Genomic DNA, 26,845 nt, shown 5'->3' with positions numbered 1-26,845 from the left:
TAAGTCCTGTGAGGGCACCCTGGCGACGGGGGCCCAACAGAAGGCTAAGCACCGCGAGTCCGCGGGCTCCGGGAGCGCCGAACGGTCGGGCTCTTCGGCTGCCAGGCAGGGCGCACCTTCCCCGGCACCATCAACCACGAACCAACACTCTGGTTTGGGGAAGAGGAAATCCGAGAACCAGGGTAAGCTTCTGGAGAGGCCCTGGTCGATCTCAAAGGATTCAGCCGAGGAAGAGCGAGTCAGTGACCCTCCCACCAAGGTGAAGGCCTCAGGCGCGCCCAAGATGGTGAAGGCCTTGATTCACCTGGCTAAGGCCTCTATCGAGGGAGTTGCGGCGAACTTGGCGAAGCCTGTGGAGGCTACACCAGTGGAAGCGACCTCGGGGCCCAGAGTTTCCCTGCCACCGCGGAGGGAATCCTCTTTCCAGCCCATCGACAAGACCTCGGTGGAAAAAGAGGGGGGGCCAGTAGCCATTACGGACACGGATTCAGCCTCTACGGAGGAGCTTGTGGAGGCTGTGAAGACTCTGAGGTTCGAGAAGGTACGATCCCACGGGAGAGATCCCAAAGAGGTGGTCGAAGATAGCGACAGTGGCGCCGACGAGGCCCCAGTGGAGGAGCGGCCAGCCCCCCGTGGCAGCCATTGCTCGAGCCTCAGGACAACTCGGCAGCCATTTTGATGGCGATCCAAACCTTATGAACAGAGATAAGGACGAGATTACTACGAGCCCCGGCGGACGATCCAGAACCGGGCCCGTCGAGAAGCCCTCCGAACAAGCGGAGGAGAGATCATCCCCCCCGCCCTTCATGCCCTACCAGCCCGTGGAGCCTTCATCCCCCTCTCAGGATCCCAGGGATGACACGGCGACGGACACGACGACGGGGACGGATGACGACGGTGGTGACGACGGGATGGATCTTCCATCACCACCCCCTCGGTCCTCCCCGCCCGATGAAATTGACTCCTTTCACGCCATGATTGCCAGGGCATCCGAGCTCTTCCAGCTCTGCCCCGAGGAACAGACGAAGGAAGGTTTACTCTATCAACGGCGAGAGGCCAAGAGAAAGACAGTCCTTGCGGTACCGTTACTCAATGATATATGGGATGAGGTTCTTGCGGTCCTGAAGAACCAATCCACGACGCCTGCCAAGAGGGACCGGTATGAGAAGAAGTACCAGGTCTCCGATGCCGCCCCCTTGTGCCTCAGGGCTCAGCCGACGCCGGATTCAGTTGTCTCAGCGGCGGCCAAGAAGAAGGCGGTGGGGGCGACAGCTTCAACCGCCACTTCCCCACCTGACTGCGAGGGAAAGAAATTGGATGCCATGGGGCGACGGGTCATCTCGTCGGCAGCGACGACAATTAAAGCGGCCAACGCCTTAGCGATTGTGGCCCGTTAAGACAGGGAGCTATGGTACAAGATAGCTCCCCTACTGGACTTCCTACCAGACGACAAGAGGGTGGAGGCCCTAGAGATTCTGCAGGAAGGTGAGGTGGCATCGGACCACGCCATAACGGTGGCAACGGACATTGCCGACACCGGGTTTTGCCAGTTAGGCAACAGTGTTTGCCTTCGACGACGAGGCTGGCTCAAGGCGACAGACTTCCATCAGGACGTGCAGACCAGGGTGTTGGACATGCCGTTCAACGGCAACAACCTGTTTGGGAAAACGGTGGATGAGTCGCTGCAGGCCATCAAGGCCGACACAGAGACGGCCCGAGCCCTGGGAGTCCTTCAGCAACGACAGCCCTTTCGGAGCGCCGGAGGCAGACATAGGGCCTCCAAGGCATCAGGCGGTGGTTCCTCCCAGGCGGCCCGCTCCTCGTCACGGCGTGCACGGACTCCCAGACCCCGGCACATCAGGAGACGGTGACGACGGACGCCTCGCTGAAGGGATGGGGTGCGCACACCGGCGATCTCCACGCAAGAGCCCTGTGGCTCCCGGAGGAGAGGTCTCTCCACATCAACATCTTGGAGCTCCGCACCGTGTTCTGGGCGCTCAAGTCGTTCCTCCCGTCCCTCAAGTGCAAGGTCGTGAGGATCTTCACCGACAACACCACCACAATGTTCTACATCCGGAAGCAGGGAGGCACCAGATCCCCAGCCCTATCCAAGGAGGCCCAGGACCTGTGGCACTGGGCCGTCGCCCAGGGGATGTTTCTGGTTCCCTTCCATCTGGCAGGAATGAAAAACACCATCGCCGACTCACTCAGCAGGGAGCTGCGCTCGTGCCACGAGTGGGAACTACGCTAGGATCAAGTGGATCAGCTCTTCCAACGATGGGGCAAACCCCAGATCGACCTGTTCGCTACAGCGACGAACTCCGAGTGCCAGAGGTTCGCCAGCAGATTTCCCCAGCCGAGGAGCATGTGCGATGCTTTCTCGTTCCCCTGGGGCGGCCTGTTCCTGTATGAGTTTCCTCCGTTGCCGCTGCTGCTTCGACTTATCAGCCAGCTCAAGAGGTCCCAGTGCAGGATGATCCTCGTCGCACCGGCGTGGCCGAGACAGATCTGGTTCCCGGACCTTCTGGACCTCTCAGCGTCCCCACCAGTCAAGCTGTCGACGGATGCAGATCTTCTCTCCAGAGAGGGAGGCGCCATTCTTCATCACGACCCGGAGTCGCTGATCTTGCAGGCCTGGCTCGTGCAGCACTAGAGTTTGGAGGGTACGATATCCAGGCTGACCGCAGAGAGGTTCTTGCAAAGGCAAAGGCGTCCTCAACTCTCAAGTGCTACGGACATAAGTGGAAGAGGTTCTCTGTCTGGTGCCGTGCACAGAAGATCAACCCTCTACGGATTACGGCACCTCAAGTGCTACCATACCTACTGTCGCTGGCCAAAGCTGGACTAGCTCACGCTTCCATCAAGATACATCTGGCAGTGATCTCCCGATACACCAGAACTACAGGACGGCCGTCCTTGTGGTCTCATCGACTGGTGAAGGAATTTATGAAGGGACTGTTCCGATCGTTCCCGCCGGTGAAGGCTCCAGCCCCGGCGTGGGAGCTCAACGTGGTGCTGACCGGCTCATGGGGCCGCCATTCGAGCCTTTGCATTCGGCTCCGTTGAAGTTCCTGTCGTGGAAGACAGCGTTACTTGTGGCCATCACCTCTGCACGATGCGTGGGAGAGATTCAGGCCGTATCCTGCTAGCCTCCATACTTGACTTTTCACGATACGAGGGTGGTGCTGAGGACACACCCCTCTTTCATGCCCAAGATGCCCAAGGTGCCGTCAGACTTCCATCTTAACAAGCCCTTGGTGTTGCCAGTTTTCTTTCCGCCGCCTTAGTCGCCGGCTGAAAGGCCTTTGCACTTGCTAGATGTAGCTAGAGCGCTTAAGTTCTATGTGGACCGAACGAATAGTTTTCGGAAGACATCACAGCTATTTGTGAGCTTTGGACCTGTGAACCAAGGAAAGGCTCTCTTGAAGGCTTCCATTTCCAGATGGCTCTCCGGCTGCATCATGCACTGTCATCGGTTGGCCAACCAACCGTTTCCCAGCCGTCCGAGAGCCCATTCGACCAGAGCGATCGCTGCTACTACGGCGTTCTTGTCTGGTGTGCCCCTGCTGGACATCTGCAGGTCTGCTACGTGGAGGTCGACGCACACCTTCACGAGATTCTACTGCGTCGACTGGGATTCCAGGGAGGAGTCCAGAGTCGGCCAAGCAGTGCTGCGCAACCTGTTCGCCTGAAGGTGGGCCTGGTGAGGAGGTAAGAGTTGCTTAATGTTGAGTTTATGTAATGCTTAATGTTGAGCCTTTTACCACCTCCCGTGGTTGTGCATGTGTGTACTGCTATGTATTCTTATATTCATGAGCATGTGAATCCATGCCAGACCCCATGCTGGAGAAGGAACAAGTTACTTACCTGTTGTTCTCCAGCATGGGTCTGGCATGGATTCACATGCGAACCCTCCCTCCTTCCCCTCTACGGCTCTTCACTTGGTCATACTGCCACTTACGTGCTACCAAATCTGAGGATGGCTGCCAGGGGAGGGGCTTAGGGAGAAGGCAGTTATTGGCTGGGGGCAGTATGACCCAGAGATCAGTGATTGGTTACTACTAAGAAAGACAGATCAGAATTGAAACTGATACTGAATTTTTCTTTACCGAGGATTCCCAGCCTGACGACGGGGAATATTCATGAGCATGTGAATCCATGCCAGACCCATGCTGGAGAACAACAGTTACAGGTAACTTGTTCCTTCATCAAAATCGAAGACTTTAGACTGTATGAGATTTTGCTTGACCCGTCGCAGGACCACTTCGATTCACATTTATTTGTTCTCTTTCAATTGGTCTGCCTCTGCCAGGCTCGGACCAAATGTATCTACTGTTTTTACTTCTCAGCTGGATACCTTCCAAGACCTTCGATTGAACACCCACGCTGTGGCGAACTACTCCATCAAAGCTATTGTAGCTTGCTTTAAATTTCAATCACTCATCAGCAGTTTAACTTCACTCGCGTCTCTTATCACACGCGTTTTAAAAATGTTTGTTCCAGCGCTCGCCATACAATGTTGCTGCTTGCAACCGTGGCTTCAACACACACCGGTCTTGTATCGGTCTCCCCAACTCACCGGCTGTGTTGCTTTCACTGAAGCAGCTTTTGTTCTTGGAGCCAAGGACAGTACCACAGTGGCTGGTGATTCTCCCCGCCTCTATTATTGACGCGGCAGGGCCCTGGGTATCTCTGACACACAATGCAGGATTCTTCCGCTTGGTTTCCTTGTCTTACGCTTTCTCTCGAAGTTTCAGGAAAGTAACTGTTCTTTGTCGAAAAGGTCAAGGGAATTTCCCTCCTTGCGATTCCCTTCGGTTTTGTCGCCTTTCCTCTCTTGCTCAGCTGCCGTCCCCGAAACTGCTGTTTCCTTGTGTGCTTTGCCTCGCTCAGAGTGTGCTCTCGCACTCCACCTTTTATCTGTGTGGAGAAGTGTAATGGAAGTCAGGTGTGAATGGTTGTCGATAATTGCCTGACCTTGCCTGACCATACCTGACCATAGTATTGGGACATGTCAGGTACACGGCTCGGGTGTTAGTTTGTTTTCCATTAAAGCGGCTGTCAGTGAAACAGGGTAGGATGGGGTAAAGGTATTACAGCGAAGGGGATACCGCGTCTCACCATCTGGTCACCCACTCCCTGAAGACCCCCTCACCCAGGTGATCCTACCGCACTGGTCCACCCCAAGGAACTGGATCCAAAAGCGATGGCCGTACTCTGGCCACCTGAATGACAGATCCCCAGGTACTAGTGGGTGAGACACCTTCTGGTTTCTCACAGTAGCCACAGAGCCCACGACTTTCAGAAGTGGCCTGAACGTGAGAGTAAGATGCTGGAGGCCCAACGTTCTCACACAGAGGGAGACGGAATCCAAATCCCAGTGGTGGCGTGATCACTAAGATTTTGTGGTGGGCAGTGCGTCTGTCCAACAACGCCAAAACCAGTATGCTGAGGGGGCAGCGAAATGTCTATTTTATCCGCAGCCATACCTGGTCCCAGGTGGTGTGGGGGGGAGAGAGACAGACAGACAGACAGACAGACAGACAGACAAACTGGACAAGACGTAGAACCGGAGTGAACAAAACAACCCAGCACCACTGCAGGCCCCAGTGACGTTCCCCTGGAGAGTCAGAGGTAACTGGGAGAGCAGGAGAACCGGAAGGCCGTCTAGGAATTCTTCTAAAGCAAGAGAAACTTGTCTCAGTGAAATTGAGACATTGGGCCTCATTACGAGTCCGGCAGTAGATGTACCGGAAAAACCGGCAGTCTGCCGCTGGTCCCGAAATACCATTCCGCCTCCGTGGTTGCCGGAATCACCGGGGCATTACAACCCTGGTGACCCGGTAATTCCCGAGGCGGAATTCCGTAAATCCCCATTCCCATGGAGTCCCATGGGAATCCATTGGGATGGGGACAATGGAAACACTGTGGTTCCGTCTATGACGGAGCCGGTGTTTCCATTTCCACCTTCAGGCAGGTGGCGTTACTCCCGCCAGGTCAGACCTGGTGGGAGTGACACCTCCTGCCTGCAGAACTCGGAATCAGCTGGTCCGGAAACAACGGTGGCGGCGGATTTACCACCACCGTTGTTTCCGGAACGGCAGGGTCGTAATGAGGCCCATTGAATTTAAAGTTGATAAAGTGGAACTGTATTAATGTGAGGAAGAGATTCACGAATAAACCTGGAAGAGATTCACAAATAAACCTATAAGAGAGATCACTACGACAGACACACAAAGACCCTGGGAAGAGGGGAAAGAACCCCATAAATCAAGAAATAAAGAGTGGAGAATATTGCATAGACTTATGTAAATACGTGAGACATATAAATATGAAGAGAAGTCAAGTTATATGTTTATATAGGCAGGTATCACCCATATAGCAAAAGGGAAAGATAGGCCTTATTCTTATCGTTTAATAAATAAACATGTGAAAAATCATCACATTGTCCGTAACCTTATGACCCGCCACAGTGCCCAATAATTATACAAGTTACAAGTGGGAAATTAATCCAGTGGTGCTCTATGGGAGTGTACTCCGGTCAATATAGGACAGGTGCCTGAACCTGTGGCTCATCAGATGGTTTAAACTATGGCTCCCATGATCCGTCACCATTGGCTATGCTGGCTAGGGCTGATGGGCGTGGTAGTCAAAAATATCTGGGGAGCCAAAGGTTGCTTGGCCCTGATTATAGTATAGGGTAAGTTTAACTTTGATAAGGCAATCTATGGAAGAGGTTCATATGGTTGCCAAGAACGGCCCTAAAACTAGCCATTAGATTAGTACTGGTATCAATCAAGGCAAAAATGTCAGCGAGACTACATTTATCTGCAGTACTTGTGTTCATCAAAGGAATGTCTCTAGTAGATTGTACAACGAAGGCCATTAAGTAAAAAGATTCGGCTTACGCCAACTAGCTTCAAAACATTGTCTACTCCGATACACACATGCTAGGAGTTAATTATCCATTGTTTGAAAGTTTCCCCCCAGTTTTAAGCAAATGAATCCCAGAAACAGCTATGTTTTTTTTAAATCATTCAAAGAATAATAAACTCTGCTACTAAACTTTCATTAATAAATGTGGTTGTGGACTTGAGCTCGGCCAGGTTTCCCCAAAGAGATTTTGAAAAAAAATCCCTCAAGTGCACTTCAGTGTAAATGTACGTCCTTGCTATAGGGACTTCCCCAGTGTTGTCATGTTTGGGTGGGAGGCTGAAAATGATTAGGGATTAACGGATGTTAGGTGTGTGTGAGGTGAAGCTAGCATCACATTACCTCATTTTGTGTTTGCATGCAACAGGAACACCATGCCCATCATAAGGATTGTAATCAATCTTTATTTGTAGAGCAAAATATGTAGGGCCCTGGGCAACCCTATTCACCTGACACTGGATTTGCTACTCTTTGGTAAAGCCTTTTGTGATATTTCAGGATGATTTCCAAAGTATCCCATGGTAAGTAATTATACCTTCATTCGTTTGTATTGTCCAATGGTATTTTTACAATGTAAGAACTACGGAAGCATTAGAAAAATACCAAGAAATAAATGTATTTTGTGGTGGGCGTTTTATCTTATTCAAATCATCGTACAATATATGTTTGTACTATACATCTTTAAAAAAAAGAATAAATGACCTGAAATGCGAGGCTGGTTGTTTGCAGGTTCGTCATAACCTCCTATGTATGTTGGCTTTCTAGCTTGCTAACGCTCTCCTTGAGAAAGAAGTAATCAACTACGATGACATTGAAAAGCTGATTGGGCCGCATCCACACGGGCCAAAGAAAATGATCGCCCCTCAGAGCTGGATTGAGGCAGAAAAGGACAAGCAGGACACTGGAGACGAGGAACCGCCCAAACGGCAGAAAGCCAGGGAGGACGAGGAGGATGAGCCCAGCCTTCGACCTATCTGAACTAGTCTGGAAGTCGAAAGAAAAGACTGCTGCCTTTTCCATTCCTTTGGTGCTCCGCGACTGTAGCGCTCTTGCTGCAGAGGCTTTGGAGCATCAATGTAATGCTACTCAGGCAATTTGGGATTAAAGGGGGAAGGGAGCCTTCAGCGAAACACTGACGCTTCCCGCCCTACTCATGGTTTAAACTGCCACGCCTTGATTGGGAGACTTGGGGACTTTACATTGTATGAGCTAACTGGAAGCACTAAAGAACCAAAGTCTGAACTTGCAAATGGTGGCGAAATACAACACAAGCTGAAGCCATGGTAAATAAAAATAAAAAAAGGTTTGTAAATTCTGCACCGGCTCTGGAATCTGGTCTCAAGCTTTGAAACGTTGTAAAGCATTCTCAGGGTTTTAACGTATTTCTGTTGAAGGTGATCACATCGCCCATCTGCCTTCCACTGCAGTTCTCTCACTTAACATTACCCAGGTGCACCACTTCAACTTCAAAGCAGGGTCCTTGTGATGCTCTGTTTTAAAGAAGCGGAAATATGCAATGCCAAGCGCGTGGCGATGTGTATGGCCTTTAGGCTGTATTAAGTGATGAAATCACACGCTCAATCGTGCATCCCCTCTCTGGTGCACGTTTGGAAACGTTTTGAAGTATTCAGATATTCCTGTTGAACCTGACATGTAAAAAGAGAGAACCTGGGACATTGTGAATTATTAGGTACGTCAATGTTTTATGGTCCATGGACAAAATGTGGTTTTCTTTAGAGTATTTGAACCCAACAATAACCTTCTTTCCCTACCTTCCTCAAGAATAGTATGGAAGTATGACGACACTGCCACGCTCTTTCAAAAGTAGGTGTGAGCATTGTGTATGCAGGTGCTCTATGGAATTCAGCATAATGGAATTGGTTGGTCTACAATAAGATGGCACATGTCTTAACACGTTGAAAGCATGATGATAGCCTTGGTTAAGATAGAACTGATAAAATATGGATAATTCACTTCACCTCCCCAGATATCATAGAGTACCCTTACCCCTCACCCCCCAACACACACACTCTCCTTGACATGTTGGTGGTTTTACTAACGTGGCATTCAGGGCAACAGCTGTGTTTTGTGTGTGTCAACAAACAGCTTTGTGTGAGGTATCCTAAAACGCACACTGCAGGTACCACGGTGCAGCTACTAAGTACTCCTAATGAGAAACAGCGGCTTAGTTGCATAGCACCAAATCGCATGCAATGTATTTATTTACCTGTGATTTTAGTGCAGAGGTGTTTGTGGTTCAGTGAATGTATGACCATTCAGGTGCCTAGTAGGGACCAGATGCATTCCTTTGCAATTTTGCTACTTTAAAAAAAAAGAGATTTAAATCTACGTTCATCCCTTCACCCCAAATTCTTGGCCTATCTAAAAAAAAAAAACAAAAAAAAAAAAAGTTTTCATCTGCAGATCCTCGAACGCATTCTGCCTCTCCGCCACACCCTTCAGAAGGTGGACTTCACCAAAGCTCTGGTCTTCTCTTCATGTAGCTAGCCTTGCCCAAGCACCTACTGCCCTTACTGCATTTGGTAATGGTACGATGCTACGTGCGATATATTTATTCAGGACAAAAGGTTAGGTGGGATAGAAAATAGGACTGAACGATGATTGATGCCTCATGCTACGCGAGCCCCGAGAGCCTGCACTTTTTCACATTTTTTCAGCTGGTAACAACAATATGAGCAAATGTCGAGTGAAGAAGTGAAAATGAGGTAATAGCAATTGTCAGACTCGCATTTAATCTATCTCCGAAGGCAAACTCTGCAACACGGAGGTCCATGGTGCAGATCGGATTGCAAGGTTTTAAGGCTTAGATTGCGCACACACTGATTGGTAAATGCCACCCTCCAGTGCACTAATAGCACAAAAAGCTAAGTGATCCACCACAAGGTGTCTTTTCAACCCAATATACACACAGGCCCAAAATAGTTAGGTTTTCTTAATAAAACATTTTGTTAACATTTTGGCATAAAAAAGAAAACGAGGAGTGAATCCCAAACCCCAGCACCTACAATACCACACCTGCCCTTAATAATAGAAGGCACCAGTCCAGACCGCAGGCCTTTATACAGACAATCCAAACACTTGCACCAGTCCTGCGCATCCGCACCCTTGACACCAATATCACCAGTCTGAAGGCACATGCACTGCCTGCCATTTTTCTCCAGATTTTATCATGTTTGAGGAGGTATTCTCTTTGCTTATAAACCAGTTTCTCCAGTTCCATTTTCCTGTCAAGACTAAGCCTCAGTTTCAACACTATGAAAACGCATAAGCCCCCTATTTCTGGGCAGTATCTCTTTTTGCTGTAATCATGAACATTGCAGTAAACCACTTTTCATATCTGTAACATTTAAGAATATCCCATATTTCTAACAGTGTCCATTTAGGTTTCTTGTTTAACTGCCTGGGTTCTTTCTCCAAAGATCCCATCTCAGAGTGCCTGGAGTCGGGACAAGCACAGAGTATGTGTATGAAAGTGCCCTTGTCTCCCCTTCATTTGACACATTGTGCATCTTCCCTTCTCATATATTTTTTACCCAGTCAAAGGAAAAATATACTCTATGCAGTACTTTAAATTAGATTAGTCAAAGCCTAGTTCGAATTGCAACCACCTTCTGGCATACAATGCCTCCATCCAGTCCGTCCCCTCTTCCAATTCCCCGCTCCCACCCATTCCCCACAGATCTGCCTCCCAGGTCTCCTTTAACTTTACAAAATCTCCTTGAGTCGTATTGCTAATGCCCTTGTACATGGAGACGTTGGCCGTGGTGGACATCTCTACTCACATCACAAATCTCTCTGGCAAAAAGCATCTGGGATTTCAAAGTTTCCCTTTAACTCAGCACCGAGAGCATGCCTACATTGAAGGTATTGGTAGAATGTCCCAGAGTCCATTCAGAATTCTTCCTGAAAGTCTGTAATTTATTTTAACTGTTTACAAACCCAGAGATAGGTTAAACTAGATGGACTTGGATTATAAGGTCGAGTTTGAAGTGCATTGGCAGGGATGTGTGCCACAACCCACTTCTGCACTCCTAGAGGAATGTAGTTTCATAAAGACCGCCTAACTTGGCGAGCTGGCTGCATGTCAAACACCCCTGCTCATCAACACAGTTTTCGTGATTTAAACACGTACAACGTATATGCAGATGTGTGGTTCTTGTGTGCAGTATGTGGTACTGTGTGTGTCTACAGATTGTAGATTTTATATTGGGATACTTTGAAAATGCACATGGCATGACATATATGTGCTGGCAAAATAAAATCTGGCTTTTGGAACCAATGTGTCAATTTCTTGGTACATCTTGCAACATATTTTCCTTTGTAAATTTTGGCAGTCAATTATTTATTCATTAACACAAATGGCTCTTTCCCTACTCACCCGGTACTTCGGTTTGTAAGACATCTTTTCTCTATCTAATGAAGAGAAAATGTGATCATTTCATCTTTCTTAGCATACTTCTAGTAAAATTCAATAAAAGGTAGACTTTTTTGTGTGATTAACGTACAAAAGAAAAGTGTAAGATTATCTGGACTGTTCTCTCTCCCCCAATGTTTGTTCTTATAAAAAGAAGTCTTTCATTTTCATGTATTTTAAATCCGTAAAATCTTTCCTAATGTTAGCATTGATAGGAAGTCTAGAAGGTGCAAGTCAGCATTTAGTGATTCGATATGAAACTGGTGATTTTCATTCTTAGAGATTGGTGGTTCAAAAAAGAAAATTGGAAGTTGTGGATTCATATGTAAACATGTACATCTGCCTATGCTGGATGCTCAAACATTGTACGGATCTGGCGAAAACTATGGGTATTATGGCTTTTTTAAACAGGATGAACCTGTTAACATTGGTTTTTCTGGATGGTGAGAAGACATCTGACCCAGCTTTGGCTGTGAAATGGTTAAATGCGTCAAAAAATGCCTCCACTACTATGGGTTTATCCATTTCAGATGTCCTCCCTATTGTGAGAAGGTTATTTTTTATGTATATTTCGTTTTTGAACATTTTCGAATTTGTTTTCTCGCCCATTAAAATGGCGCTGCATTGTTTTTACAGTTCAACGTTTTATTTTTGATTTAAAGAATGCTTACTACATCACAGCCTTTTCGTTTGGTTTCACTCCGCTCTGCAGGCTTTGGGAATGGAGTAAAGGACCTTATCCACGCACGCGTACACATGTTTTAGATCAGCCTTGTTTTCTTATGGCCCGTGCGTGAGTGGAATGCCGTAAGCGTCACATTCGGCGTTACGCAGACAACGCTAGTCGGGTGCCATTGCTGGGACTGTAATTCATCTGAGCTCTCCCGTCCTTTCCGCACATCAATATCTCCCTCGCCGGAGACGCTGGTCAAAGCAATGCATGCAGTAAGATCACTGAGACCGCGTATGCTTGAAGAGGACTATTTTCAAGTGGATGGATGATTTTCTGTATGCCCTCGAACTTCAATAATAGACCACAGTCCCTACTTATGTTACTTCAGCAGTGGATTATTTATTAATAGAGCTCGTTTGTCGTTGACCAGTTATTTAAGTTCACGGCTCTTCTGTATTGGGCCTCATGAGACTTGCTGTGGGGCCAGCTGTTGATGTGCTGCAAATATCTGCGTTTGATGGGCAAAGCTAATGTTAATGTTAAAGGACATTTGTACCGCGCACTATCACCACTGGAGTGGTCCCTTGGCGCTCCTGCATGTCACTCTGGTGCCGACGTCAGGCCTATCAGGCATCTCAACCATTGCACATAAAAGGGCCCTTGGATGCAGAAACCCTATTAGCATTCCTTATGTGGCCATTTATGCTTCCACCGCCTTCAAAGCTGTGCACGAGGCTGACACGCTCCTGGATAAAGCACATGTTGCACACCCCCTCGCATGGATTTACGGGGGAGGCGGCTGTCATGCACACACCGACTATTATGCTGATCTGGGAGACTTGCAAATCAGCCAGGATGGTGTTTAATTTGTTGCAAAGTATTATAAAAATAGTTTTCCAATAATTTCTACATTGATTACACTCTACTGGCTGTGTGATCGGTAAGCGCACAGCAGCAGCTAAAACTGCCAGTGAGGTTTTATTGCTTGGGTTTGGCATTGTCTACTGCAATTGTAACAAAAAAAATACATCCATACTGCTGCGGAACAGGAGCATAATCACCTGCATGCCTTGCACTCCAGACTGACAGGCTGTGGTGGTTTTAAACATACGTGTGGTTTCGATGGATTATGTGCACTAATTGTGTACATGGTTTATCTTGGATGACGTGAAGTTCTTGTTTTCAGATTGAACCCACATCTATTGTCGGCCGAAATCTGCATGAATGTCGTCTTTTCCCATGGAATCGCTATGTTGCCTGGAGTTTCTGACTGCTCGGGTGATATGATTGAAGGCTTCGCTCATTTGGTTTACTGTATATGGCGGGCATGGGGAATATGGTTACTTGTCCTCTATTCGGTTTGTATCTGGTGCCACACAATCGGCACACGATTGAGACATGGTGAAACACCAGTTTTAGGATATTAGTCTAGCTCTGTCTCATGCTATTGTCTTTCAATGGATATGGCGGATAGCCAACCTTTAATCGTGTGTTGGATTGATTGTCTGTGGTTCGCTTACATGTATTATAGAACCCATGCCATATATACTTTGCATGCTTGTTGGTTATTCATGGGATGATCTTGGGATTTCATTGGACCCGCTTTATTGACGAGTGGGTATGGGCTTTGAGGTATTGGTGTGTGCAGGAGTCTAACATGGGACTGAACGAGGTTGTTTTGGAGAATGGTACTGTAATAGAATGTCACTTGTTTAATGTTTTCATTTGATTGGTTCGAGTTTTACAATTGAATAGGTTTTTTATTTTTTCTTCAACAGCACTTGGTTGGGTTGATAGTTCTGGATGGGTGGAGGGTGACCTTATTGGCTTATGTTTTATTGCGGATGGAAATATATATTACTTTGCTTCTGCAGTGTGTTTCGTCCCTGTTGCATGATTGTTCAATAGATCAATAATAATTAATATCTATGTGGTAGGCTGTCTTCATTACACCCACTCTTTTTCTTGAAATGTTTGAGCTTTTTATTCATGGTGTTAAAACAAAGGTTAATTGAGGGTGTATGGATGTTTTGATTTTTGAATGAATACAATGGGGAGGATGTTTGTCCTTTAGGGAATTTACTTTGGATGTGGGTTTGGGATGTTGTTTTTTCTTATATTGTTGTTTTTCAAAGGTTTTTAAGAGTTCAGATAAAATAAGGGGAGGTGTCCAGGGCGCTGGATATCTCGATATGTGGTATACGAACACATATCCACTGGTTTTTGCGCTTTGCATATACATTGGGGTTGGGGAAGCGGGGTTCACGTCTCATTATTCTATTGAGGTTTTATACCCTGCTGATTGATCTCTACAGACCTGGAAAACTGGGCTAGGTCTAATATTCAGAATGGATGGCCATTTGAGAACAGTCACCTGGAATGTGAATGGTTTAAATAATGTGTGGAAAAGGAAAAAGGTTATGTCTTATCTAAATGTTCTGAAAGGGGACATTTGTCTTTTGCACGAGACGCATCTAGTTAAGGAAGAAATTGATGTTCTAAAGAAGGGATGGGTTGGAAGAGTGTATGGATCAATGTTCAACTCGAGATCTAGGGGGGTAGCGATCTTGATTAGAAAAAATGCCCCTATAAAAGTTTTAAAGGAATTTGCAGACAAAGATGGTAGGATTGTTGCCATACTGACTAATATTCAAGGTACAAATGTAATTTTCGGTAATATTTATGCACCTACGGTTGACGATGGCTCCTTTTTTTTAGGAAGGTGGCTCAAGTTATTCAAGATCTGGGATCAAGAAATATTGTCCTGGGTGGGGATTTTAATGTAGTTCTTGATCAGAATGTGGATAGATCCAACTCAAGATATGGCAGACCAACTGACAGGCACTCTAGAGCTCTTAGTGACCTTTTAAAAGAACACAATTTAACAGATGGGTGGAGGGTTGAACATCCATTGACCAGGGATTACACCTTTTATTCATGTGCAGATTTGACATATTCAAGGCTGGATATGTTGCTAACTTCCGGGAAGGATTACTGAAAATTACATAAAGTCCAATATTGGAAATATTGTATTGTCAGACTATGCTCATGTTATCATGGATATAAAGCTTGACTTCGCTTTGCACAAAAATTATACATGGAGGATGAACACTAGGGTTTTGGATAATGCAAAAGGCATGGAGAAAATTGCAACAGAAATAGATTCTCCTTGCACAGGGGAGGTCTGCCCTACGACTGGGAAGCCTGTAAATGTACAGTGCGAGGTATGCTCATCAGTTTGGCAAGTGGTCTAAAGAAGAGTACTGATTGTAGACATCGGGAGTTGGAGATCAGCATTAAGGGCGTCACTAAAGATTTGTTGCTTAATCCTGGAAATTCAATATTGATTCAGAAACTAAACACTTACGTCTGGAATTGAGAAACCAGATTTCAGATGTAGCAGATAAAAAAAAATGTTTCAACAGAAATGTACATATTTTGAGAAAGGAGAAAAATGTGACCGTTGGTTGGCATTTAGACTGAGAAGAGGGAGTCGGAAAGATCTGTAACTTCCATTCGGGGACAAGATAACCAGGTAACTTTCAGGCCTGAAGAAATCAACAAGGTTTCCCGGGATTTTTATTCTGACCTGTAAAAAAACAAAACGCATATATCCTCAGATGATGGTGGGTTCATGTGGGGTTTACCGATTCCAACAGTTACGAGAATGGAATCGGTTTCCTTAGATGAAGATATATCATTGGATGAGGTGAAAAAAGCAATCAGTAAATTGAATACGGGAAAGTCTCCTGGACCAGATGGTCTACCAGTTGAATTTTACAAGTGTCTGCCTAATTCTGCTTTGTCTCTCTTGTTGGACATGTTCAAATCATCCCACTTAAATGGTTTACTCCCGCCTGCTACATATCACGCTAGGGTATCCGTGTTCTTGAAAAAGGGAAAAAATGAGACATTAGCGACCAGTTACAGGCCAATTAGTTTACTCAACGTTGATAACAAAATCTTGGCAAAAATCCTGGCTCTGAGATTAGAAAATGTATTGCCAAAATTGATTCATCCTGATCAATCGGGTTTTGTTAAGGAGAGGAATACTGCAAGCAACATAAGGAAAGTATTACACACTATTTCTATTGCTACTCAGTCAACGGAAGACACTGCAGTTCTTTCCCTAGATGCGGAAAAAGCCTTTGACAGGGTGAACTGGCAATTCTTGTTCAAGGTCCTGGAAAAGATGGGTATTGGTACAAAATATATTTCCTTGGTGAAACTTCTTTACAACAAACCCACGGCTGACGTGAATACTAATGGTCTAAGATCTGGGACATTTGAATTGGAGAGAGGTGCGAGACAGGGATGTCCCGTCGCCCCACTGCTTTTTGTCATTAGTATTGAACCTCTGGCGATAGCGCTAAATCTGGAGGAATATCTACAGGGTGTGAGCTGTTGGGGTGTACAACAAAAGGTGTGGTTTTATGCGGATGACCTGCTGTTGGTTCTGAAAAACCTTCGACTTTCAATTCCAACCCTTATGAACATTTTGACAAACTATAATCGAATATCTGGTTATAAAATAAATTGGTCCAAGTCAGAAGTAATACCATTGGTGCCGCTTTGTGATAAGAACTTTGTTACACAGTGGGGATTTAAATAGTGTACAAGTAAATTGCTGTATTTAGGTGTTTGGATCTTACCGAATATATGTGAATATGTAATGGAAAACATGAATATGGTCTGTACTGCATATAAGTTTGATTTAGAGAGATGGAGTGCTTTACATTTGTCCTTGTGGGGTAAAGTTAACGCACTAAAAATGATCTCCACGCCAATAATTAATTATGTACTTAGTATGATCCCTCTGGATATTGGAAAGAAACTTTGGAAGGAATTGGATAGGCTGACCCAGGGATTTTTATGGGACCACAAAATGCTGAGGTTGAAGCTATGTAAATTACAATTGCCCCTGGAAAAGGGTGGGTTGGGTATGCCAAATTACAGGTCTTACCACTTGGCTTATATGTCGCAAACATTAATTGAATTTCTGAAGCCAATTCCGGATGAATGGTGAGTAGTCATTTTGGTCCTTTACTCCCTAGAGCTCTGTTGACAACTGTATCAAATTTACCGGGTGTAGCTGACCCTTGGAAAAATGCCTGCATAGTTCATGGAAGAATCTGAATGATTGTTTAGGGTACGATGCCTTGAAAGATCCTAATGCTTCAATTTGGTTGAATCCTGGTATTAGATGTGATGGGAAAACTTTGTTTTGGTCGGAATGGTTTCTGGCGGGGGTGCAATGGGTGAGCGACCTCTTTGAGAATGGAAATTGGTTGACTGCAAGGGCATTGCAATCAAAATTCAATATTTCACATTTCTGTGTGAGTGATTACCGTAAAATCCGTAGAGCTGTTGGAGATATTGACTCAGAGGACTTAGAGCAAAGTCTAGATGTTAGCTTGTTATGGCAGAAACCTAGAGTAGGTGGAGATGGTCAGGGGACTCGAGTCTATGGTTTGATTGCTGGAAAGTTTGAACACAATGCTTTGTTGAGGGGGGAATGGAATAGAAAGATTGGCAGTGCTATTGAAGATCATCACTGGTTACATATTTGTGCTAATACAAGACTATGCTCTTTAAGCTCAGTGGAGAGGTCCCGACAGATTAAAATCATCAATATAGTATACTAGGCTCCTGAAAGGCTGTTGAATAGAGGAATGTCAGACAACTCAGATTGTTGGTCGTGTGTTCATGATATGGGTACATTTGAGCATATGCTTTGGACGTGTACCAGAGTGCAGGGCTTTTGGTTTGAATTTGGTAGGATTTGTGATGCAGTGTTGGATTTTGATTTGAATACTTTGATACTCGGTTGTGACATTCTTTTGGAGGATTTATCATTATCTCAAAGGAAGTGGATCTATCGTGGTGCAATGGTTGGTAAGAAAATCATTTTGAGAGGGTGGAAGACATCAAATCCTGTTCTGATTGAAGTTTGGATTGATGAAATACATGATATGGCTGAGATGGAAAAGGTTATATTTCATAGGAACAAGAAACTAATGGTATTTGAGAGAATATGGGGGAAAGTCCTCAACATGTATTGATTTCTAATTGATGATTTGATGTGGACCCTGCTTGTGGGTGGGGGGAGGGGGTGTTTTTTGTAAATATGTACACGTTACATGATGTAAGCTAATGTATTTTTAAATGTTATTTTCTTTTAATTGTTTTGTATTTACTATTATAATCTTAAAATAAAGTTAAAAAACATTTTACTGAGCTTCTACTGTACTCTGAAATAGATGTGGTTGGTCTATAGTTGTGCTTTCTTTGAAAGAGTTTGGGGTTTTCATATTTAAAAAGTCAATCGTCTGGAGGAGAATGCATGCTGAATGATTTCAGTTTTGAGACAGTAACAGCTCCATGTGAAGCAGCCAGTTGCTTTATAGTAGGCAAATAAGAAGACCAATAATAGCATTTTAAAACAGGAGAACACTAATCCAAATTAAGGAACATTGCAGTTTAACTTGCCGCATGAAATCCAAGTCTTTATTCCTCTAAAGAAACTGACTTCAGTCTTTCCAATATAAAAAGTCCCTTTGAACATTAAGCGGAAAGGTTAGGAACAGTAAAAAGAGATTTTAGGTAACATGGTTATTTGAAATTATGTTTGTAAAGCCAGTCAGAGAGAAATAATCAATTTGAGCTGTGTCATAAAATTTTTGAAGGGCTTCAATCCACAAATGCCATATTTATCTTACACAGGAAATGAAGAAAGGCAGATGTATCCAATGTAAAATTTGATGGAGTTCATTTTGTAACCTGAAACGTACCACCTCTGCTAACATTCCCTTTTAGATTTAAATATTGTTATCAAAGGATGGTCATTTTAAAGCAGCAAATTACCTATATACAATGCAATTTTCAAATGCTCTAAGCCTTGTGCGGTATCTAGTCAATCCATCTAAAACCATTCCATCCAATGCTTTAATATTGAATTATAAGCAACGAAAAGCATTTCCATCGAAATGCCTTTCCATTGACTACAATTCGATGGTAATTTCGAAATTATGTTTATTAACACTAGGGTTAGATTAAGGGTTAGATTAAGGGTTATTGTTAGGGCTAGGGTTAGGGTTGGATTAAGGGGTTAGATTATGGTTAGGGTAGGGCTGGGGATAGGGTTAGATTAAGGGTTCGGGTTAGGACTAGAGTGAGATTAAGGGTTAGGTTAGGGTTGGGGCTAGGGTTAGGGTTTGATTAAGGGTTAGATTATGGTTAAGGGGGGTGGGCGTGGGGCTGGGGGACCCCCCCCATATAAAAAAAATTTTTTAACGTTACAAGGAGCTGGCCAGTGCCTAAATTTCAGCACTGGAGGGCTCCATGTAACGTTTTAATGTAGAAAATAAACGCATCGAAATGCTATATTTTACATTTAAAAGTACATATCCATTCAATGGAAAAGTTTCGATGGATATGTACTTTTAATGTAATTTCAATGCTTTTATTTTCGATGCATCTTTTTCGATGCAATGACCATAAACCCCTTGTGCAAGACCGGCGATTAATATTTTCCTCCAAAATAGCCTGGGTTAATGTCGACATTATAAATGATTATACAATTGCACAGTGATGGCACCTCTGCCCTATTTTCTGCTGGATAGACAAATGGGTGATTAGTTTGCTGTTAATAATAGTGCATATATGAAGTGAAATGCTCTAGAAGCTTTCAAAAGAAAGGCATCCCATATGTTTGACTCAAAGGTGGGCCCAGTAAACATGACTGTGCACATTCTAAGCATTAATACAAATAAGGCACAATACTGGACCTGTGGTATCATCCATAGGGTTACGTGTTGGAATCCTTGTTGAGGATGGCGAATACTGTGGCAAAGCATCAAGCTTAAATTGTCAAGAATAAGGAGTTCCAGTCTTTCTTCCATGTTCATGAATGTCTCACAGGGCTTGCATAGCCCCTAGGGGCATCCTTTTAAGGGGAGGGCTCTGGATAAACCCAGAATAAAAGTCCCTGCCACATTGAAACATGTAGTACATAAGGACAAAGATGGTTCACCAACCGAGGTACCAGTAGTACCGTTCAGGGCTGAACCATTGACAAGCAAGGCAGCACTTGTGGACTACGGGTACTTTAAGGGACCTGTTAACTTGCCATAACCTGCAGATAAGATACTCCACAGACAGGCCGTTTGACATATCCAAAATACTTAGACCATCGACATACTAGTGGGCTATGGGCAAATCAGTGCAAGGCTTGTCCACAAAGCCATACTGGTCCACAGACAGGAGTCCATTAATGTCAAAGCCGTCCGCAACAAAGCTTCCAATGGCAGAGCCATCAGCGACAGCCTCATTTACAGGATGGAATTGGGTCCATCCGTCAACAAGGACAAAGCTAAAATACAAGGTTCAAGTTTTCCAAACAGCAGAAGCATCTAATTCACCCTCAAGGGACCATCCCAAGAAGACCAGCACACCCTCTATGCCTCCAACATCTTCTCTTCCCTCTCCAGTTCTATTCTCTATTAGTCCTACTGAGCACAAGTGTACAGAAGTCTCTGGAAACAGAATCCTATGCAGTATTCCTTACAGAAGTACAGTGACCTTCTGCTTCTTTTCCAGAGTTCTCACTCTCTCTCAGGTATGAATGGAAGCCTTGGTTCGGGGCTTAATAAGCTCAAGTGTATTCTTCAACCTCCTATTATTCGGAGACTGAGAATGGCACATTTCAGTTTTCAGTCCTCTTATATCCCATCTGGTGCATTCTGATTGGCCATTCTGGTTTTTGGTCCCACCCTGTTTTCCTCTGGTGACAGTCCCTGTCATGGAGGATTCCCTTTTGGCCCCGTTTATCTTCCCTCTTGGGCCCCGCAGCCCTTCTGGCTTTAGGTGGTGCTTCCCAAGGCCAGCCCAGTTTTGGAGCCTTGAGGCTGGTGGCATCTAACATCCTGTTGCATAAGCAGACTCTGGCACTCCACTGAGCCATTCTCTTCTCCCTGGGCTGCTGTGCTCTGTTGGTGGTCCAAATTTGCGGTATGGGCTGCCGGTGGCCCGGGTCATCTCTACTAGCTGGGGCAATGACTCCATCTCTGAACATGGGACGTGTGATCAATCACTGTTCTCTGTGACCCTTTATTCTGTTGCCATATCTGTGCAGTGGCTTTTCAGAGTTCTCACATGCCCAGGTCTTGCCCCATCCTTCATCGTGAGGCATTCCCCAGACAAACCCTGCCATTTCGGCCAGCGTCGTCCATCTGGACAGGCTGTCTACATTGTTGCGGAGCCTACCCAGTCTATGTACTGTTGAAAAGAAGAATTGTTGCAGCATCAGAAACCAACATAGTCGTTATAATCCTTATTGTGAGCTCGGCAGGTCAGGAGAGCATGATCCATGTAAATGGTAAAGGATCGGCCCATGAAGTAATACACTAGTTTCTCCAATGTCCTCTTAATAGCAAGATATTGCTTTTTGATTGTGGGGTTCTGTACTTTGTATGGGAGAGGTTTTGACTAATGAAGACGACTGGATAGGACTTGTCTGGTTCTCCTTGCGACAAAACGGCTCCAAGACCAGCACCTGAAGTGTCTTTTTGCAAAACTAGTGGGCTGGTGAAATCAGGGCACCTCATGTCACGATCACAGGCCTGGGTTCCACGGACTTGCTCTCTTGCCCTAGTCTTAACGCCCCCAAACACCACCTGAAGCACGGTGGGAGGTCTCGGGTTAGGTTGCAGGCGGGGGCAATGTGGGTTAAGGCATGGCGGATTTGGGGGCATACCAGGAACACCTGAGTACATTAATGGTTAATCCTCTAACTGACATTCATGGGCATGCATGGGGTTAATACTGGAGGATGGGACACTTCCAGGGATTCAATAAAGTCACGGTGGGTACATCCGGGGTGTGATGTGCCTGTTAGGCCCTTTTAGGATGGGCACTACTTTGCAGGCCAGTCTCCTGGGCGTGGCTGGCTGATTCCCTATAAAAGCCACACCCAAACCACGATTCCTGCTTCGTGTCGTTCTGCTTCAGCAGCGTGACACTCCTGTCATCATTCCCTGTGAAGAAAGAAGAAAAGCATTATTGTAGGCACGCACGCGGCCTCTGGTTTTTGTTTGTCAAGCTGTTACCTGCACTCGGTGTGCAGCGACGCCTTTCCGGATCTCTCCCTCTTCCAGGCATCAGCTGTTTACACCGCGGGTCCCGATCAGTTCCATGAAACGGCTTCTGCACATCGGGTGACAGCAGAGGCTCAGCTGCAACTTCCAGGAAACCTCCGGCTCTTCACATCGCTCTCTCATCAGCTGTTTTTCCACGCGGGCCCCGCCCCGCTTCGTGAACAACCTCGGCAGTCAGCGCCAGCCCTGTCATCGAAGAAGACTCACACAAGAAGGTTAGCAAATAGACTCTGATCTCCCGTTCTCACACCATAGGCGCAAAGAAGCACAATCAAGCGCCTGCCCTGTGAGATTGTTATCAACAGACGCTATAGCAGCCAAGGGCATTTTGGACACTTGTTTAATTCTTTAAAAGGGGGTCAAGGTTCCAACACTGGGACTGGAATCTAATAGACTCTCAAACGGCCTGCATCATTATAGCAGTGCAAGACTGTCCACAAAGGAACTGGCCTCATTGCCCCAAGGACTAGTTGCAAAATGACTCTTACGTGAGCATTGCATCAAGCCACCTGGAACAATCCTCGTTAAGGAACTTAACGCAGCAGCAGGTCTGGGCGGAGCCTCGACAACCAGTGAAGTAACTGGACGACTCTACAAGCGCCCCTGTGAGATATAACAGGACGGAGAGCTTCCTAAAGCAATAAGAGAGGTGAGAGAGGACTCCAGGGATTGGGAATTGGGTGGTACCGGGTGAGGGGTTTCTTCCTGAACTCAGCCTTAGGTAATTTATGGGCACGTTCCTTTTCAGATACACGCTTCACTATCCAGCATACCAGAGCAGTAGCGGAGGTTTCCAGGTACCCCTGCGGAGCAAAGGTGAGCGTTACACCTCAGCACTCTCTTGTTCGAAAGCATCTTTTCCAGTAACTGGAATGCCTGTAGAGCCCCCTCAGTGTCCTTCAAGCAAGTTCTGCTGGGGGATTTTAAGAAGTCTGACAAGTGCAGCATAAGTGGCGAAGTGAAGTATGAGCATGCAGTATCCCACAAATCCCAGAAATGTGTGGACGTCACGTCTCGCTTGGTTGTGGCGAACAGTCGTTTCTGGATAGCCTCAACTTTGTCCATTTGTGGTGTTCTTATTTCATTGCCCACAGTATACCCCAGATGCGTGGTTTTCTTCGCAGTCGGATTGGTCTTTCTGGGATTGCTTTTTAACCCACTTCTCATCAAGGTATATAGAACACCTCCCAGGTGATCTTGCCAGGTAGGACTGAAGATTGTCATAATCTAGGTAAGAGGTTGCGTATCCTCTGAGGACCCAATAGGGCATCCATTAGACTTTGGAATGTAGCTGGTCCCCTGTGTAGAACAAAGGGCAGGACAGCATTCTGGTACAACCCTTGGAGTGTGGCAAAAGCAGTCTTTTCTTTCTTTGGGCCGCAACAGGATTTGCTGAGGTCTATTGTGTTGATGTATTGTGCAATATATACGCTCTCTACAAGATAATCTACTCTAGGGATGGGATAGGCTTCATACGTTGATATCTTGTTAAGCTGTCTGAAGTTCTTGCAACAAAAAAAATGGAACCGTCAGGCTAACACAGTGGGTGAACACCAATGGTTGTGTGATGGTTCTTTGAAGACTAGTGCAAACATTTCCTGGGCCTCTCTATGTATGGCTTTTCTGCAGACTTCCAGAGTCCTATACAGGCAGAGTTTAATGTGCACCCCAGTAGGCGGTGTTGATCTGTTCAATTCCTTTGAGCTTTCCTTCCAAATTGTCCGGTTCCAGCTGGCTCAGGATTGTCCCCCTTCGCTTTTCATTGAAGGAATCCCCCAGATGGTTCTCCTATCACAAGGCACTTTTCCAGACTTCCATTCTCGTCAGACCTATTGCATTTACTTAATCTGCACAGTCCTGCCTGCAGCTCGTAACGCAGCATCTCTCTCCTCTTCTACACGTCAGCCTGCTGGGATGCTTCTGCACACAATGCAAGCATATGAGCAACATCTCACAGCAGGATATAGCTTCCCAATTGTTGGGTGGCTGACCTCCATGTTTCGGTCTAACCTGGCACCAAACTTCCTGCTACGGATTCTCAGACTGATTGTTGATTTTATTTTTCTTCTGAATACTCAACTATTGATCCTTGGACTGTTTACGGATTTCCCTCCTGCTTGGTGTTGTGAACTAGATTGCTTTCGACTCTGTCATTGGTTCATGGACTGATAGCAGTTTGTCCTTTGGCAAAGCATCCCAGACCTTTATTTTTCTCGATCCTGTTTTTGGTACATGGATTGATTGCAGCTGTTTCTTTGGCAAGCGCCTTGGGAATATTCTCCCTTAGTCTGGCCCGCTGCTAAAGCTTCACAAGAAATTCTGGGACTTCCACTGCCCAAGCATCCTGCAACTCACCTGAAACAGCACATGATCAACATGTCCTCCACCCTCCTTCAGAACTTCAGAAGATGTAGGTGCATCTGCTATTGTCGGTAACGGCAGACGTATAGTACAGGTTGGAGTGGGTGGGGGTGGTATCTTGCTGTCACTTTTTTCTTTTCCACAGCTTGGGATACTGCATGACAGCATTACTCCTGTCCTTTCGTCCTATATCACAGCCCTACGGTGGGGATGGGGGGCAAGGGATTATAGAACCCCCAGGCCCAGGGTTTAGAAGGAAGCTGTTACTCATGTAGTCTTTGACCAAAGGTCCACCGGAGTTCTCACCAGTGTAAGGGAGGCATGGTAACAAAGCAAGAAAGACACAAATGATCACAGTTCAAGGGTGTTTATTAAACTGTAAAATGGATGAGCTAAATGCCTAATATAACTCTAAATCTAAGATGGGAGCAAGCTACGACCATCAAATAATAATAATACAGTCCTAGCGGAGTCTAGTCAAATAAAAAGGGCCTTTACTAAAATACATATTGCCAATACCTACTGCTATGCTATGAAATAGTGTGGGGTAATGTTTCACATGAAAAGAAAGAAGTGTTCACCAAATGATAAGTGAGGATGTTATGGCCGGGTTCTCCCTTCCCCATGTTTTTTAGCATAGGACAAAGTGGGACTCTTGAGCACAGCACGCTCCTGGGCATCTGGTACGAGCTTACAGTTTAATTTCTCTATATCAGGGCCTTCTGTGCCCAAGTCTCTTCGCATGCAAAGTCTCTTGCTTCAGAGGGGCCGGATATTTCAAAACCAATTTTAAAAAAATTGTTCCTTCTGGTAACCTTCAAATCGGGTGGTTACTCTTCACCCTAGGATTCCCCTCAGTCAGGCTCCGATCCTTCTTTCAGCATTAGCCTCCCAATGCACTTGCCAATTGAAACAGATGCTTCTGATGGGCGATCACGTCTCGCTGGATCACTGTCATTTTATGGCGCGTGCATGCTTTCACAATATCACAGTTCGTACAGCGTTCCCCTCAGCCGGGTGCAAGGCCAGTTTCACAAATTCTACAATGTGTTACGGCCTTTTGATTGTACAAGGGGTTTGGCTTGACCGTTGTATGACCATCTTGACATCTTGCACTGGCCTTCTATATAGCCTCTTGGTACTTGTAGTTTCACTATTTTCCCATTCAATACTTTCCTTGTTCAGGAGCGGTGTACCAGCCAGAGACCTCCGAATGAGCACCCACGACGTGACGCTGGACCACTTATCTCTGGTACCAAGTTCGTCCACAAAAAAACTCTGTTAATCTTCTTAATGTTGCCACTGCAACCTTGAGTCTAACACAGTCCGGCCGATATCCGGTTCTGCCAACTCCCTGACTGTGCTGGACCCATTGGCATGTCTTTTGCTGCTGGAGTCAAAGACAGTACCACGATGGCAACCACGTCTCCCCACCCTGGCAAATCAGTGCAGAAGGGATCCATGTACCGCCGATATCAGTCATACCACTCGCCAGCTGCAATTCCCAATCTTATGTTTCTTTCATTGGAGGCTGTGCAGGTCTGGATTGGAAAGGGAAAAGGCAACTCCCGCCTTGACATCCTTTCAGGTCTCGCCGCCTTTCTCCTCAGTTTGAACTGCCGTCCTGGAATAGCTGATTCCTCGTGCGTTCAGCCTTGCCCTCTGTGTGCTCTTGTGCTCTGCCTTTTATCCCAGTGGGAAGGGCAAGGGCAGTCAAGTGTGTGTAGTTGTCGGCAATTGCCTGACTCTGCCTGACCCTTGTGTTGGGACATCTCAGGTGAACGGCTCTGGTATCAGTCCATTGTCGCTCACGGTGTGAGAAATTGTTTGTGTTGGAAAAGGGAGGGGTGTAGAGTTTCTAAGTATCCTGCTGGGCAGGATGAGGAAAAGGTGTCATAAGGAAGGGGATACCGTGTCTCACCCTTCAGTGTCCCACTTCCACACCCCGAAGACCCCCCCATCCAGGTGATCCTCCCGCACTGGTCCACCCCCAGGAACTGGATCCAATAGCGAAGGCCGTGTCCTGGCCACCTGGATGACAGATCCCTGGGGACTAGTGGGTGATACACCTTCAGGTTTCTCACACCAGGAACATCTCCATGTTCTCCTTTTTGTTCTGGTACCAATAAACCGACAACTGGCAGGGTTCCTTGCCATTTCTTGAGTAGGCGTACACGGTAGATGTTTTGGAGGGATTATGTCGCACTACCCGATATGTATGAAATTCTTAATGACTGTACAGGCCCTTCCATTAGGCTAAACTCTTATTTTAATTTGTTTATAACATTA

General features: G+C 45.9%; 1 protein-coding gene across 1 annotated transcript in view; it reads left to right on the top strand.

The window, feature by feature from the left end:
- The window catches only part of SPG7 (SPG7 matrix AAA peptidase subunit, paraplegin), a 980,080-nt gene extending 971,830 nt beyond the window's left edge, over nucleotides 1–8,250 (top strand). Inside the window, exon 17 of the mRNA XM_069635587.1 lies at nucleotides 7,699–8,250. Within this exon, the coding sequence (XP_069491688.1) occupies nucleotides 7,699–7,911 (213 nt within the window). The 3' untranslated portion in view covers nucleotides 7,912–8,250. The remainder of the gene's footprint in view (nucleotides 1–7,698) is intronic.
- Nucleotides 8,251–26,845: the final 18,595 nt, after the last annotated feature.

The sequence above is a fragment of the Ambystoma mexicanum genome, chromosome 1q (genome assembly GCF_040938575.1).
Source record: "Ambystoma mexicanum isolate Mex_15411 chromosome 1q, UKY_AmexF1_1, whole genome shotgun sequence".
Classification (NCBI taxonomy): Eukaryota; Metazoa; Chordata; class Amphibia; order Caudata; family Ambystomatidae; genus Ambystoma; species Ambystoma mexicanum.
The sequence above is the reverse complement of the archived record's forward strand: the minus strand, read 5'-3'. Positions and strand labels throughout refer to the sequence as shown.